Below are 17,892 nucleotides of genomic sequence, written 5' to 3'. Positions count from 1 at the left end.
CAATTATGTTTCTAGGTTTGTCAGCACCATACCCGTGCTCGTGGATTTCACTGAAATGGTAAACGTCTGAGACCTGCATCACTTCGGGCTTTCCTCCCACATTAAGCTGACTCGCTGCGATAAAACTGGAATACGGTTAAAAGCGGCGTTAATCCCAACTCACTTATTCACCCACACAGACAGCGACACAGACTGGTTCTGTCGACTGACATCCCGACTGGAGCACACATGCACACACGATTATAATCCTTTCGTAATATTCACACTGAAAGGTATGACACAAATACTACATGACTGGCATGCACGTTTTAAACAGTGTTGACACCACAATTTTCCAGCAGGGAGCGACAACAGATGTGTGTTATGGACATCTAATATTGCAAGACAGCGTTCTGGATACAAAAACTGCAGACACATTTCAAAGGTTGATGTTCATAGTGAGGTGGTCAGTTACATGTCATCTTGAACACGACTGCATCTGAAGCGATCTTGTGATGAGATGATATAGTATAATCTAGACTGGCTTAAAGGACTGAGTTTGCGGCTTCACGACCGCTGTGTACACGAGTTCAATATCTGGTGGTTCAGAGACTTCATTATTCACCATTGCTGCTGTTCAATATATGTTTCTTTACACGAATTAAATACTGACTATAGGAGCACGTGTTTTATTGGGTCAAGAAAACAACAACTGAGTGGAAAAACTGCATCGGAAAGGCAGACATTTTTGGAGACCATTTATCATACCGGATTAATCACAAGCGCAAGGATTTTCCGTATTCTGCAATGTCTCCAGAAAGACGCCTAGCTCTGGGAATCGACCTGGGAACATCATGCATCAAGCTGAGTTTGATAGACATCCAGACAGAGGAACAGGTGTTTGTAGTGTCCCGCCCCTCCAAGGCGCAGGTAGAGAGTGATATAGGCTCTCTCGGGTCTGAACAATCCCCGGGAACCATTCTCAGCACCCTGGAGGAGTGTCTGCAGCAGATGACCACTACCCAGCAGAAGAGGGTTGCGGGGATCGCCGTGACCGGTCAGGGAACCGGACTGATCATGTGGCCCGGGGGACGCGGATGTAACATCCACCCGGACACAGGGCATCTGGTTGCAGGTGAAGTATCTCTGGGCTTGTCTTGATAGTTCTTGGATTTTTGTGTTTAAAAAGATATTTTTTCGGCTACATCTTGAAAACAACCATTGCTTTTTCTCTTAGCAAATTAATATGAGCGGATTTTTACAAAAGCTTGAACCGAAAAAATACACGGTCGATCCTGATATGAAATAGACATTGATTAATATAGGAACCTTGTCTTTCCTTTTCGTTTCGGTTAACCCAGCAATTGTACGCATACAATCATCGCAAAATCAAGATATTATATTTAAACACACTACTTTAGGGTTACAATCAAATGGTATGTCAAATAAATGGCAGCAGCATAAGTAACAATCCCTAGAATTAATGTTGGTTTGTTAACGAATGTTTGTCACTGCCCAATGTCTTAAATCAGCCTTGTCTCAGTTCTTGAATTCAGAATAGTGTGGGAAGCTTGAGGGAATTTGGTGTTTCCAAATAGGTATCCGCACTCAGCATGCACAGTTGAAAAGAGTCCCGAATCATCCTCAGGTACCTTCAGCCTTCTAGAAACTTCCCTTCGAGAAGGGGCGGTCGGGTAGCCTAGTGGTTAAAGCGTTCGCTCGTCACGCCGAAGACCCGGGTTCGATTCCCGACATGGGTACAATGTGTGAAGCCCATTTCTGGTGTCCCCCGCCGTGATATTGCTGGAATATTGCTAAAAGCGGCGTAAAACCATACTCACTCTCTCACTCACTCCCTTCGAGAAGCGTATCGGATGATCAAGACTTTATTAATATTTTTATGTTTTGACACAATTATAATTTCCTTTTTTTATTTTTTAACTTTTGAAAAATTAAAGGCAAGTTCATTCTTTAAGAAAGATAAAGTATAAACTATTTGCAAATTTCGAATGACATCTTTAAAATGTCTTTAAGAAATCATCTGGTGTACAGTGAAAGACGATTAATCCGGGCGGTTGCGTGCCCATTGAAATCGTCAAGATAAACGTAATTTCTGATCAACGAATCATTAGTAAATCGTAATGTATCCTGAGCTATATTGATGTTCCAAAACGTATTATCCAGGGTATGTTTTTGTCAAGATTAACCATCGGGAGTAAAGAGATTTCACTTATAAGGATCTAGTTTGAGAAATATTTGTTTTGTTTGTTTGTTTGCTTGTTTGTTGTTTAACGCCACACTCAGCAATATTCCAGCTATATGACGGCGGTCTGTAAATAATCGAGTCTGGACCAGACAATCAAGTGATTGATATCATGAGCATTGATCCACGCAATTGGGATCGATGACATGCATCAACCAAGTCAGCTAGCCTGACAGATAATAAAGTAATGAAAACATTTGAATGTAGAACCACATTGCTTTTAATTTAACCGTCAACGAAGCTATGGACTAAATCAGTCTTCATCCAGTGGTTGTTTGATCCAGGCAGTAGCAGTAACCTGTACACGTGGATGGATAGACGCAGCACCCCTGAGTTCGTGTCGTCCCTGCCCCCACCGGACTCAAATATACCAATCAAAGCAGGTATGGGCTGGGTCACACTGCAGTGGCTACAAAAACATCGTCCTGGACTGATAGAGGAGAAAGGTTACGACTGCGCGGGGACGATCATCGAATACCTAATTGCAGGCTTGTGTGAGCGAGGGACAGCTACTACATCTGAGCTGCTAGCATACAGCTTTGGGTACTTCGACGCCAAGTCTGCGTCCTGGAATTCAGATATGTGAGTGGGAAATAGACATTTTTACATATACTCACCACCAAAAGAAACGCAAATACCATACCTGTTGGTTGATTTATGAAAACTTACTCATTTTCATATTTATTCGTTTGATGCACAAACGAACATACTGGTATGCGTACGCCAATGCTCATGAACGCATCACATGTGATGTCATAGATCCATGACTCGAGGTGCACCATTAATAAATTTGCCTCGTGCATGTTTAGCGTGTAAAGTTTGGAAATGAGGTGCAGCAAAGATGTGATAGGCATGAAGTCACGCTGGGTTTACATTTGGCTGATTGTTTGTATTGTCACATTGGAAACCTCTCTTAACGTACATACTTCTCTATATGTAATTTTTATTGTTCGCATTTCTTTTGGCGGTTAGTATACATCACGCAATTTGCCGGTTGGTGGAAATTCAAACTTAAACTTACATATTTTAATAGTTGGTTTTTTCTTGCCTTTCTAACGCCTTGCTGAAGTCCCGTCCCTTGGGCATGCCAGAAACCTATGATTGTGGGTTCGAATCCCGGTTCGCCCCGATTATGTTTCTAGGTTTGTCAGCACCGTGCTCGTGGGTTTCATCGAAGTGGCAAACGTCTGAGATGTGCATCACTTCGGGCTTTCCTCCCACATTAAACTGACACGCCGTGATATAACTGGTATACTGTTAAAAGCGGCGTTAAACGCAACTCACTCACTCACTCACTCATGTTGATATCCCTCTTGCATATATACATCTATGTGCACAGATCAAATATTGGTTGGATGGTTGGTTTGTTGTTTAACGCCACACTCAGCAATATTCCCGCTATATGACGGCGGTCTGGAAATAATTGCGTCTGGACCAGACAATCCAGTGATTGATATCATGAACATCGATCCACAAAACTGCATCAACCAAGTCACCGAGCCTGACCACCCGATCCCGTTAGTCGCCTCTTAGGACTTAGCATTGTCGCCTTTTACGGCAAGCATTGGTTGCTGAAGACCTATCTACACCGGAATCTTCACAGATCACAGATCAAATAACTAAAGTGAGTTTCAAGATGTTGTCACAACAAACATAACGATAACCAACACGAAACAATATTTACTTACAATATGTTACGCAATTTGTTTTTCCGTTATTTTCCTTAAGGTTATAGCATTTTTGTAGTCCATATGATGATATAACGGAGGATGTAGTAGTGTCGCACTATAAGGTAGAAACACCTCTGACATGACGTGATGTCATGTGATCATTGTATTGACTATGACACTTGTGTGTTGTGCAATGTACAAATGCCACGCCCGTTAGGATTCCAGGTCAGGATTGTACCCCTGTCACAAGAGCCGACTGTCACAGCATCCAGGCTCTGTACCTGGGTTGTTTGCGTGTCATCGAACCTCGGCGTGTGTTGACAGTAACATGACAATACAGTCAACCATTGTAATCTTCCCGAGGCAAGAGAGTTAACTGACTTTAAAAGTCCAGTTTCCACCCTTGCCGAACTAGGCTGGAATTCCTGGGCTCGATCGTAACGCCACCAGTGGCTATTACGAGTAATGTCCCTTTTCAAACGAAATGGCGGCGCCCAGTCAAGACGATCTGATCGATAATCAAGATATATCTTTGGATATAACGGGTCTTTCATCGCGAAGTACATCAAATCCCGCGAGCACCTTGATTAAAAGCATGAACAGATTTGGAAAATATCTGTTGACGAGTTTGCGGTGCACATGCTTTGCAAATCCTGCAATCGACCGAAATCTGCAAGACAGTTTCCGAACCGGTTTTTGATTTCGTTGCTCGATTTTGATTGGACAATTCATAGACTCGTTAGTCCAGCCAAAATGTAACTCCATAATAACATCCAAGTTCGGCAAGAGTGGAAACTGGACTGTTATAGTCCGTTAACTCTCTTGCCTCGTGAAGATGACCATTGTTTGTGGTCAAGACTTATTTATAGGGGCGGTCGGGTAGCCTAGTGGTTAAAGCGGTAGCTCGTCACGCCGAAGACCCGGGTTCGATTCCCGACATGGGTACAATGTGTGAAGCCCATTTCTGGTGTCCCCCGCCGTGATATGGCTGGAATATTGCTAAAAGCGGCGTAAAACCATACTCACTCACTCACTCACTTATTTATATATATAGACGTGAGGCAGCTGGAACACTGTTAGTAGCGAAGCAAAATCACTTCCGAAGAATGCACGTAATTTTGCTGACTTGCATTGACATTGACTCACATTTATCCACTGTTTCAGATTAGAGGAAGCAGGGTTCCCGGTTCACATGCTGCCGTCTCTTGTTCCGAGCGGTACTGTTGTGGGGCACCTGCCCCGCCCCTGGGGCCACATACAGGACGGGGTGCCAGTGTATGTGGGTGCGATGGACACCCAGTGTGCAGTGCACTCTGTCAGACCCGGGGTGCACGATGCAGGTTTGTTTGTTTGTTTGTTTGATGTTTAATGCCGCACTCAGCAATATTCAAGCTATATGACGACGGTCTGTAAATAATCGAGTCTGGATCAAACAATCCAGTGATTGACATCATGAGCATCGATCCACACAATTAGGATCGATGACATGCTTTAACAAGTCAGCGAGCATGACCACCCCATCCCGTTAGTCGCCTCTTACGACAAGCACAGTCGCCTTTTACGGGAAGCCTGGGTTGCTGAAGACCTGTTCTACCCGGGATCTTTACGGGCATCAGAGTAAATGACTTTGTGTTGAGTAGACAATCCAGCAGAACTCCACTGAAACGTGGTCTTATGAGGTCGTAATTAACTGCTTCGCTATACAGACGGTATATCGTGGAATGGTCTGTTGGTGTTTAACGCTGCACTCCATAATATTTCAGCTGTGTGACGGTGACTCTATATAATCGAGTTTTGACCAGATGATCCAGTGATTGAAATTATAAGCAAAGATGCACGCCGTCGGAGTACGATGACACGCAATTTGACCAATTGCTTTGGTCGCCTCTTACGACTAACATAGTTTCCCGTGGACCTATTCTAACCTGAAATCACCGCATTGTGTATCCACTTGCATACTTTCTTCATTTTCTAGTGTTCTATATTGGAACGTCGACACAACTTGGTTACGTCATAACTGACGCCAGCTTCGACCCTAACAAGCGTGCCCCAGATACGCCCGCAAACCTGGAGTATCAGCCCTTCTTCCATGGAGGTCATTATGCATCCTGCAATGGGTTGGACGGTGGGAATGTCCTGGAGGCCTTTGTCAAGATGTTGTACAGCTGGTTGCAGGATTTGGGTACGTTGTTTATATCATCTGGATAGATTGAGTAGAATATCCTTGAAGTGCGTTCATGTACGGACATCTGAGTTGATTCCATTCCGCGGTTTGGACTTAGTCGATCGGAAACAATTGCCCCAGAAGGTTTTGTAAAGGAAAAGATATATACTTCAGATTGTTGAAAAATAATTGTCTGCCACAAAAATAACACCGTTGCAATGTTTTCTTTAAGAAATACTCATGCTCACAGTTGTATTTTTTTAGGAATGATTCTGCACCTTAAGCTGAAAAATTATGCAGACAAAATCTCAGTACCCCTCAATAATCACATCCCCCCATCATCACCCCCACACACACACACACAAACACCCCCCCCCACACACACACACACACACCAAATATCAAATGGTCGGTTCCTCACCGCGCTGCATTGAACATAACACTATGTAGAAATATATGTTATGTAACGTTGTATCTATAATGTTCATTTTCATAAGTAAGCATATATTTGATAATCATGTCACGATGTTTGCAGTGTTTGTATGCAAACACCTTTGTTTTTAGGTGCGGTCGTGGATGAAGAAACTATATGGAGAAAACTGCCTTCACTCGCCCAGGATGCAACAAGCAGCAATCTTAATATAGACCCCAAATTATTTGGAACATTCTTCCAACCTTCACCTTCCTGCAGCGTAAGGGGGATAACTCCCGAAAACATGACTTTAGGGCAGGTTTTCCAATCACTCTGCTTTGGTGTTGTCGATGAAATCAGCAATCATATGAATGCTGAGTACCTTAAGGGGCAAGGAATATTAACGATACACACTGTTGGCCATGTGACAGCAGCTATACCATCGATAAGTCAACGCCTTCGCGAGTTGTACGACGTCACCGTTGTCGTTCACGGCGAAGAATGTAGTTCTGCCTTGGGTGCAGCCCTTGTGGTGAAGTAGATAGTCTGAGCTCGATGTCAAAAACTAGCCTACCCCCTAAGATGACTTCAGAAATAATATGTTTGTGTATTTGTAAAATGTGCACACCTTAAACCAAATCGCTGAAATATTTCCTCTTGAAAAATAAAGAAACGCAATACGTATATTTTTGGCCATAAAAGCAAAATTAAAGGACCAAGCGGTACAAAATGAAGAGGTTTAATGTGTTATAGTGCCAGTTCCACCCTCACCCTCGATTTCTGACTATCGATACTCGACTTGTTTTGTTGACCTAGGCGCCCTGTGCGAGGTAGATCATTAATTTTTGTGTCTGCGGAAACCTGTTCCAAAGTCTGCAAGTCACAGAATGAGACACAAGGAACATGTTGTCTACCTCTCGCGGAGTTTTACCAGTTGGAATTATACCAGTGGGTCTTAGAGGTTCATGACGTTGTACACGACGCCTTCCCAATCTGATTACAAAGCTGCATAAGTGAGTGAGTAACAATTTAACGTCGCATCGGCATTATTCCAGTCATATAGCGACGAGACCAAGTTAATATATTTACAATTTAGTTACTTATACAAAATTATATTTAAAAACAAGTTATGAAACATATTTGATCATACTTTATTTAAAAACAATTGATGTAACATATTTTAACATAACAATAGCATTAATACAGTTAAAAACACGGGCTATAGGCCACCAGTAACCAAAGCTAGGCCACCTCGCTGGGGATCATGGGGACTTACAGTATCTAGACTTCCTGCATGATACCCCAGCAGGATTTACGTCATCACTTTAGCCACTGGTGGTTGTGCACAATGCTAGCCAATATTAAAAAATATTCAACAATGAGTTGTCTTAAAAACACTGGTTGATAATAGTTACATCGATTATGATAGGATTACGTGTTACACAGGGGGACAATAATTTTACGGTACTTTCACCCGCTGGACAGAGCCTTCAATAATGTCAGTTGATAATAGCATCACGCCAAATTTACAAACAAGCATTTAATTATTCACATACATATTTAAAATTTATAATACAGACCAATTTCGTTCAACTAATTCAAGATGAGATGCCCGATGACACAGAAAAAGAGATCTTTCAGATAATGTGAATCCCTTGCGATTGCAAAGTCCACGCAGTCAAGCAATACATACTTGACGGCGAACCTTTTATTACAAGGGATACACTTTGGAGGTTGGTCCTCATCTGTCTTAAGCAGATGTTCGTGGGTAAACCATCTGTGGCCAATACATCGTCTTAAACGACCTCGTCATGTCTTGACTGACAACCCAATAGCTATGACCGAATGTTGGTTTTAATTCGTGAAGTTTATTGTTTCTTACTTGGGTCCCACCTCTTTTGCATGAGTGAGTGACGAGACCAAGTTAATATATTTACAATTTTGTCATTAATGCAAAGTTTTGTTTAAAAACAAGTTGTAAAACATATTTGACCATACTATATTTAGAAACAATTCATGAAACATATTTGAGCATAACAATATTATATATACAGTTTTAAAACACGGGCTACAGGCCACCAGTAACCAAAGCTAGGCCACCTCAATGGGGATCATGGGGACTTACAGTACCTCTGCATGAGATCCCGCGTACAACTCTTGATGGTTGGTTTGAAATTACCGTAGGGGATCAGTAGTGGGGATGAAAAGCTGCACAAAAGCAAAGGTAGAGAGCTCACATGATACTGTGGACAACCAGAATCAACAATTCCAGTTGCTCAGAAAGATTTGACGACCGCTCACGGAAGTGTTGGTTGGTTGGTTTGTTGTTTAACGCCGCACTCAGCAATATTCCAGCTATATGTCGGCGGTCTGTAAATAAGTGATTAATATCATGAGCATCGATCCACTCAATTGGGATCGATGACATTCATCAACCAAGTCAGCGAGCCTGACCCGCCGATCCTGTTAGTCGCCTTTTACGACAAGCATAGTCACCTTTTACGGCAAGCATGGGTTGCTGAAGACCTATTCTACCCCGGATTCTTCACGGGTCGCTCACTGAAGTGTCAAAATCTAATCGTTCTATCTGTGGCTGACATTTTTCAAAGCTGTCTCAACACGAACGATCATAACATTCATGTCTCATGATCCCTTCTCATTTCGGCGTATATATGACGGCGATCTGAACATAATGGAAGACACAGTTTGCAAAGTCTGACTTAGACAGAAAACCTAAAGACTTGATTGTTTTGGGAGGTAGGATTGGGTATTGCATATGGAGAAAAAGTGAGTCGTATTGTTTCATCTTTTGAGCATACATGTCGCACGACTGCGAAGACCACCTGGGATATTTATTTTGTGTGTTTTGTGGGAAAGTGTAAACCAGAAAATATATATAAATAACGTCACTTTATTCCATAAAGGAAACTCTATATTAACTAGACAGATGCGTGTTTGTATCAGAACATGTGATACCGAAAGAGACACGTGAAGATCCGGGGTAGAACAGGTCTCCAGCAACCCATGCCTGCCGTAATAGAGAACCATGCGTGTCGTAAGAGGCGACTAACGGGTGGTCAGTAGTATACAATTTTCGAGAACCATGCATGTCATGTCGCTGGCTACACGGATCATCCTCTCTTGTCACTTCTTCGGCATGGACACATTTCTTGGTCTCGCAACTCAAAGCGACAATGTTGCTCTCAGCTGCCTTTTTTCTCCACCCAAGACGAGCTTGTCATAATGTCAATGCCTCGATAATCTTCTTTCTGACCAATAGATTTCAACAATGTGATACCCACAGCCTCTTTCGACACAGCCTAACCCGATTCCTTAGCCATAGCACTAACAATGTCATAATGACGATCATAAAGCGAACTGACGAATGCCTAAGAACAAACGCCCATGTTAGCATGTGTACAAAACCTTTCATATTGTACAAAACGAAGTCCAGACATCAACAAGCAATGAACATTACGAGTATTCGCTTGAAACATCCCCCTTCAGTGTGACGAGACGTGTTCCTTCTAACACAATGCTGACCACTACTGAAGTACACTTTCCGACATGTCAAAATCTGCTTATTTCATGCACTTTTTAGGCGTGCGTACAATTCTCTTCAGTTGTATTATATTGACCCCGATCAGTTAAATTCTGTAGCCCTGACTGAGTAACAACGAAGAGGTCCACGGAGGTGTCTTCACGTTCAGAAGGTGGTATCAACAATTCACGTTGAGAAGGTTCGGTCTGTTCAAAAGCATCCCGGAGCTCCATGTTGATTCAAACAAGAGTCATCAGAAAGATGACATATCCCCCCGGCAGCTGTCTGTTAAGTAACCACAAGTAAATGTGCAATTCTGTATGTAATGAGTCAAGAGTTGAATGTTCTTGAAAGAAGCATACATTGTTTACCCACTAAAGATCCACCATGGTCGCATCCATATGAAATAGAAAGTAACACAAGTGTGTTTCTGTGGGGTTTTTTATGCAAACTAGATGATGCTTGTGCAAAGTTTTGTGGAGAACCATCGCACAGTTTCTCAGTTCTGTTCAAGAAATTAACCTCATCCCAAATTGAACCTAAGTCGAATTGGCTTCCGTGGAGACTGAAAACAGAAAAAAAATTAAATCCTAAAGTAGAAAAAGGCACCAGTTTAGTATGTAGATTAGACCTATGAAAAGTAACATGGAGAAATATTCAACAGTTTTTTAGTTCTGTTTCGGAAACTAACATCACTTACATAGTGAACCGATGTCCAACATGTTTTCATGAAAATTTGAGATGAAAAATTGCAAAATGGCAAAAGGCATAACTTCACCACTTGAGTGATATAAATGCAAAGTTTGATGAAGAAATTCTTAACAGTTTCGGAGTTCTGCTCCGGAAACAAACATCCCTCACAAAGTTAGCCTATGTCCAGCATGCTTTCATGAAAATTGGAAAATAAAAAAAATTGGAAAAATTCCAAAATAGCAAAAGGCACAACTTCACCACTTTAGTGATATAAATGAAAAGTTTGAAGAAGAAATATTTAACGGTTTTTGAGTTCTGCTCCGGAAACGATTCAGACAGACAGACGGGCGGACGGACATACCCATAGCTATATACCCCGCATTATATGCCGGGTGGGGGGGATGAAAGCGAATAGTTTCAGAAACGTCAGTAGACGACGATTGTTTTCTTTTTTCATTTCGTTGTTTCGCCGTTTTCGAAGAATCAAATGCCCGTTTTCTTCGAGGATTTTCCTGTCTATTTTCATCCAGTAGTCTTGGTACATCCATTATTATTCAGCAGAAACAACACTAGAATTAATCTGGTGCAGAATACCAACACTAAATAATTTAAATAGGTTTATTTTGAATTCAAGTCAACACTTGCAAACAAACACTAAATACACTAAATCTATCCGTGAAGATCCGGGGTAGAATAGTCTTCAGCAACCCATGCTTGCCGTAAAAGGCGACTAACGGGATCGGGTGGTTAGGCTCGCTAACTTGGTTGATGCATGTCATCAATCCCAATTGCGTGGATCGATGCTCATGATATCAATCACTGGATTGTCTGGTCCAGATTCGATTATTTATAAACCGCCGTCATATAGATCGAATATTGCTGAGTGCGGCGTTAAGCAACAAACCAACCAACCATTCATTCATGGCGCAATCCAATAAAATCGCCTCTTTGCACAAGTCATGGAGTCTTGAGGACTTATGCTAATGCCGGTGCCAACGGAGAACCTTGGGTATGAGGTTGATCAACTTTGCTTAAATAACTATGACCATAAGCAATCTCCATTTGAAGGGTCCTTAGTGTGGTTCCGGTTGCGTCATAAGCATGTCTATGAATCAGTTTCACAAAGTGATGAGACAAAGTGTTCACGTAAAGGTGTGCGTGTCCTGACTCATTGGGGGCACCCGTCATAAACATGCATAGGCAAATCAATTGTCAAAGTCAGACATTAGTTGTGACTGATAACGGACATACAGTCATATACGACATCACACCAGTGATTTCGGCATGAACACTTTGTGGAAGAGTGTTTTCTTAGATTTGCTCAGTGTTGCAGTCTCCTTCATAGACTCATGTCTCCGCTTTTAACCATAAGATTCCAAAAGGTTACCCTCAAACTACAATAACAATTCTTTGAACAATTATGATGTGACCGAAAATATTTGGATATAATACATAATACATAATAACTATCATGCATTTCCGTTACAAACACAAAAAGGAAAGCCTCAAATTTATACACTGTAATGCAGTAAAGCAAACTATCATGACATTATAAGTGAATCTAGTTTCATGCCGACCCCTGTCTACTTAACTACTAAAACCATAAATAGATGTGTAATTTATGAACTGTTACTATTCAAATGGTTTCTATTTCCCTGTAAGCACATTTCTCTGTTCCTGCACAGCACAGTGCAGTGCTTAACAGTGCCATCACATTCAGAGTGCCAGAGCAGACACAGTTCTGATGTCATCCCAGAAAGAGAAACTTAATTTTCTCCACCTTGCCAAGCATTGACCATAATCCTAGAATCTGAGTTGTAGCAGCTCTGGGGGATCTCCTGTGAAGGTCATGCAAAGTAGCGTTGTCGTGTTGCCGTCTCGCTGATCGTCTCAGATCTCACGATCGTTGCATTAAAGAGCAGAGGGAGAGATTACTCGTTGCCAGATATTCGATGAGTGAGTGAGTGAGTTGGGTTCAACGCCGCCTTTAACAGTATTCCAGTTATAACACAGCCTGTCAGCTTAATGTTGGAGGAAAGTCCGAAGTGTTGCAGGTCTCAGACGTTTACCACTTCGGTGAAACCCACGAGCACGGGTATGGTGCTGAAAAACCTAGAAACATAATCGGGGCGAACCGGGATTCGAACCCACAATCATAGGTTTCAGGCGTGCCCAAGGGACGCAACTCTGCACAGCGAATTGCGGCGCCTTAGACGACTGGGCCACCCGTGCCCTCTATTCGATGAAGATACTGGGCTCAATCCTCCAACTCTGAGACCAACATCTATTTCACTATTTCAAGTTGATTGTCTGTCGCGCCTTACGTCGCACAAGTAGTTCACTCACTTGATTTCTACCAGTGTATCAGAGAACCAGCATAAATCGTACTAGTTTGGATCGTCATTGTCACATCTCGACTCAGGTCCATTACAATCTCTTCTGTCATTGTCGAAAGACAAGACAGAGCTCTTATTAGTGTTACACAGCAATCTCCAGCGCTGAGCATGCTGGTAGAAAGTTTGTTTCTGTATTGTAGGCCATCGGCCCATGTACACAGATGATGCAACAACATCATATATATATAGTAATAATTAAATACATGTAAGTGGAGAAAGGTTGAACGTCTCATTATGCGTCTCATCAGGCCATAACGGAATAACGGACATCATGTCCGTTATTCAGTTATGGCCTGATCTTGTGCAAAGTGAAATATTATCCGTTGTGTAATAGCCTTTCCTAAATCCTGCCTGGGCCTCGGGTATACTGTAAAGGTGATCAGAAAGGTGTTTAAGACGCGCATTTAGAATAGAGGAGAATAACTTCCAAAAAAATTTCCATCAAAGATATGCCTATATAATTATTAATACAGTCAAAGCTTTCCTTTTTTATGGAGTGGTACAATAACACTCTTAGCCCATTCGGATGGAAATTTACCCGTTGACAAAATATTATACATAACTGGCAAATATGGAATTAAAACAGTACTGCAACATTGGATCATCTCAGCCTTAATACTACCTGGTCCTGCAGCTTTACCCTGCTTCAGATCTCTTATGGACGATCCGATCTCTTCCTGTGTAATATCACCATAAAGAATATTATTTACATCATCATCAGTTCAGAAATCACACAGTGGTTCATTATGGTTATTTATAACATCATCTACCTGCTCAATGATATCCTAGTCCACAAGTATATCAGTATGGTTTAAAATATTCTTAAAATAATCAAACCAATCTTCTTGGCAAATCTTTTTGGAAACAGGACTACAACTTGTCTTCTTTGACAATGCACTTATCTTTGTCCAGAATCTCCACTACTGTCTACAATATCACGAACACAAGTTTCTTCGTATTCTAATCTTTTCTTCCTGCATGAAGACCTATAACTGTTTCTTAATGTGGAATATTTAGAAAGAATCTCTTTATCACCAGTAACTCTTAACTTATCTAATACATTAAACTTTTATATCTTCAATATCCTCACAGTCTTTATCATACCATTTTTCTCCAGATGTACGTTTTGATTTTCTAGCTGTAGAAAGTAATCCGCATGAAATGGAACCATTATGTACAGCATTGGTGAAAGCTTCAACAGCTAAATCAACATTCAAAGACAATACATGCATAAACTCATCCATGTGAAGTGCAGGCAATGACTCAGAAACATTAATTATGTTTATAGGCATCACATATTTCATTTCTCCAGGTATATCTAGGAATATTATTTACGTGCATTTCATTAACATTAACGACCTGTCTATCACATCCATGGAGGGTAAGTATGATAGGAAAGTGATCTGAATCACAGCGAGTTTGTATGCTAAGGTCAGAAATGTTGTCAAAAAAACTAGTTGAGCATAGTACATAATCAACCAAACTAGCGCCACCCTCCTTAAATCAAGTAAATGATCCTTCATTATCCCCAGCAAATCGTCCATTTACAATATGGACAGAAATCGTACAACAAAAGTCTACCAGATCCCTCTCGTATTCTTTATACACATCATCTCTGGTACTGCATGGCACGTCAAATACGTCCGATATATACTCCCCGTCTGCTAAACATGTAACAAATCTGTTGTATCGTCGATAATAAAATCTTTCAAATTACCACAATGTGCATTATAGTCACCAGGAAGAATAATTTTGCAATCTGGATGTTCATATAACACAGCAGGCAAGCTTTTATCTCAGTACTCTATACCCTTATGGATTCTATTGTCTGTCATTACTGAAGTATTTACAGGATGGATATATACAAAACCAATAAGTAAATTGCGTGTGAGATTAAATATACTCTTATCAAATAACAGGAATATCATGTCTCTGTAGTCAGTAATAACACAGTAATAGGGAAGTGTGAACACACACAGACACGCCCCCTCGGTAGTTATACTCTCTGTAGTTCGTGTAGACACTGTACTCTGGGAACGTAGTCTCTATGCTTTCCTTGGTGCAGTTGTTCCATATCTCTGCAAGACCAAAGATACTGTGATCAGTGCAAAAATACTAGAAGCTGTCATTATTTAGCTTATTTTTCAAACCGTTCACGTTCCAACACATGATAGACAGGTCCTTGGCGTTGTCAATTTCATTGTTACACAAGGCCGGGCCGGACTCCTATCTGTATTGACTGGCGTTGAAATTGAAATCGGGTTGTGAGTCTGCACGTGAAGTTCCTGCCCCGTTGTCAGCCTTACTCAAAACAACAACCTTGCCCTTGTCAAGATCATAGGTGTACACACGTCTGTCATTATACAACTTGTCAAATCTTTGATAAATTCGTTGGTCATTTCTCCTGGCCTCAAATCATCATCGATTTCAGATGTCTCGTCTTCTCTCTCACTGTCCTCCAGAAGTCTTCGCTTATCCACATCGATGTACCTTTAATTTCTTGGCTGATGTAATTATTTCTCGTCTCTGGTGATCATCGGGGCTTCAAGCTATTGTTGCCTTACCTCCCATGATCCTTTGTGTTCGATTGATCACTGTCTTAGAGTCATCTAGTTTCAGCCGATCTTAAAGGACTTTTCTTACCACCGATTCACAATCATCCCTGGTTTCATTTGGCCAAGATTCGGGTACACCGTGAAATGTCACGTTCGATCGTCTGCTTTGAATTTCAATGATGTCCAGCTTACTGGTGGATAGTACCAAGAGACATATTCAGTCATTGTACACCAGTACTGACAACAGTAGTGTTGTTAGCCAGTAATACCGCATCTTCCCGAGGCACGAGAGTTAACTGACTATAAAATTCCAGTTCCACCCTTGCCAAACTAGGCTGGAATTCCTGGCCTCGACCGTAGCGCCACCATTGGTTATTATGAGTTATGTTCCTTCTATGGACCAATGCAATTCCTGGTTTGAAGGCTGCAAACTAACCCTTGCAAGCAGAACTATACTAAGCTATTTTGGGTGTAAACGGTACACCAGGACTCTTCAAAACGTGAATTACAAAAATTGTTTGATAGGCATTACTTAGAAGGTGGCAGATAACAAAGTAGACACAATTTGTGGATAACAACTTCTTTAATAATGTAAAGGCAATGTTTCAGTAGAGATCCTTATAGCGTTGTCAAGCTGACTGAATAAGGACTAACTAACTACGTTGGAGATTTAACGTGCGATTTCCTCATGTAGAGATGTAAAATGATACATTCCGCGTATTTCACACACTTGGTTGCACTTAAACTATTGGGGGAAAAAACGTAAAGAATAAATAAGGAAGTGTAACCCCAAAAAATATAAACGTGTACAGTTCTTAATCTAAAAAGCTAGGTGGAGGGGTCTGGCTTGGAGGGACTTGAATGTAAGAAATAATGTAATAACATGGGAAAAGTTGGGCTTGGGTTGGTGGGGGTGGGGTCAAGCGATAGAAGGCGCCGTTTGTGTGGCACGAGGGGTCCTGGATAGACTAGGCGAGCTTGCCCGTCAGGAGTCTCCTGACGATGCGCTCCTCCTTGACTGGTAGGTCCTGGTGCTTCTTCATGGTGAGCTGGGCAGCGGCGTTCTTGATGAAGCCTGGTGAAGAAGCCATATCGCAGCCAGAGAGGAAGCCCGAGAGTTCCTGGAATTAGCTGATCTCGTGCTCAAATCTCTCCTCCCCCAAGTACTGCACCATAACCATGGTCGACCAGGGACGCGCACTGATGTACACGCGGCCGTCCTGCACTTGGTGCATACAGGGGGTGGGGAGATCCTTGTGTGGTCCAGGATCCTCCTAGCCTAAAGGGTGACTTTCGGACGAGACTTCAACTCTAGCGCTGCTGCAGATCTGTGCTCCTTGGTTGGAGTTGTCTGTGCATAACTATCGTTGAGAGTGAGAGGTACCGATGTGGCGGTCTAGCATTTTGTAAATCTGGAGTCGGGATTGTCCAGGAGACAGCTTCGGTAGTGGGGATCTCTCTCCTCTTCCTCTTTCTCATCTTTCTCCCGTGCCCCGTTCCCTCAGGCGACCGGAAGGGCTCCTCCACTCTGGATTCGAGAGGAGCAAGTTCCTTGGCTGCAACTGAGGGCTGGGGGTCGGGGTGAAGGGTCTCCTCGATCTCCATGATTGAGTCTGATGGGGACTTCTTCCTCCTGTGTGGTGCAGAAGGGGTCAGGCCAGTTTGGTTTCTCCTGAGGTTTGGACAAGTCAAATGAGATGGAGAGGGTCGAGATCTCAGAGCTGTAAGACGTCTTCAGAGAGAAGTCACCAACCCGGTACACTAAGAGCGGTTCCAGGATGGAGACTAACTCCCTGGGCAGAGCTTTGCTTATGTTTGCATTGTAGAGAGCTTGGAAGGTCACGTCAGGTTGAGTCCCAAGCCAAGTGTGGGAATATTATACAGAATATATAGTGGATGATTCACAGTAGAGGATTAACAGTAACAACAATTGCATAAATGAGTTGGATAACATGAATAAGTAGTGGCAACAGAAGGATAATACTGTAACAACATGATGGACAGAGAACACACAGGTTGAAGCCAATGGGAAATGAAGCCAATTAAACGAGGACAGTGAAGTGATCGGAGGTGAAGGGAAGATTGTGGAGATAGACGATGAACCTAGTCCTGCCACACTAATTTCCGCCATCAAAAAACATATTAGACTAGGATTGTTGAGGGGCTAAAATTTGTCTTAAAGACGAATATTTTGAGCATTTGAGTGTCAACAATTCTCC

At 42.1% G+C, this 17,892-nt stretch overlaps 1 protein-coding gene across 1 annotated transcript; it reads left to right on the top strand.

Annotated features, from left to right (window-relative positions):
* Positions 1–786: 786 nt before the first annotated feature.
* LOC139455136 (sedoheptulokinase-like) lies at positions 787–12,467 on the top strand. The gene is made up of 6 exons (XM_071236693.1): positions 787–1,114; positions 2,527–2,824; positions 5,077–5,252; positions 5,888–6,094; positions 6,641–6,768; positions 12,408–12,467. The coding sequence occupies exons 1-6, from the start codon at positions 787–789 to the stop codon at positions 12,465–12,467; spliced, it is 1,197 nt and encodes a 398-aa protein (XP_071092794.1).
* Positions 12,468–17,892: the final 5,425 nt, after the last annotated feature.

Source organism: Haliotis cracherodii, unplaced genomic scaffold (genome assembly GCF_022045235.1).
Source record: "Haliotis cracherodii isolate W230 unplaced genomic scaffold, xgHalCrac1.p SCAF_11, whole genome shotgun sequence".
Classification (NCBI taxonomy): Eukaryota; Metazoa; Mollusca; class Gastropoda; order Lepetellida; family Haliotidae; genus Haliotis; species Haliotis cracherodii.
The sequence above is the reverse complement of the archived record's forward strand: the minus strand, read 5'-3'. Positions and strand labels throughout refer to the sequence as shown.

Coding starts and splice junctions, on each gene's coding strand:
- LOC139455136 (XM_071236693.1), top strand. CDS start 787: ATGTCTCCAGAAAGACGCCTAGCTCTGGGAATCGACCTGGGAACATCA. Junction 1,115..2,526: donor CACAGGGCATCTGGTTGCAG/GTGAAGTATCTC, acceptor TGTTTGATCCAG/GCAGTAGCAGTAACCTGTAC. Junction 2,825..5,076: donor GCGTCCTGGAATTCAGATAT/GTGAGTGGGAAA, acceptor CCACTGTTTCAG/ATTAGAGGAAGCAGGGTTCC.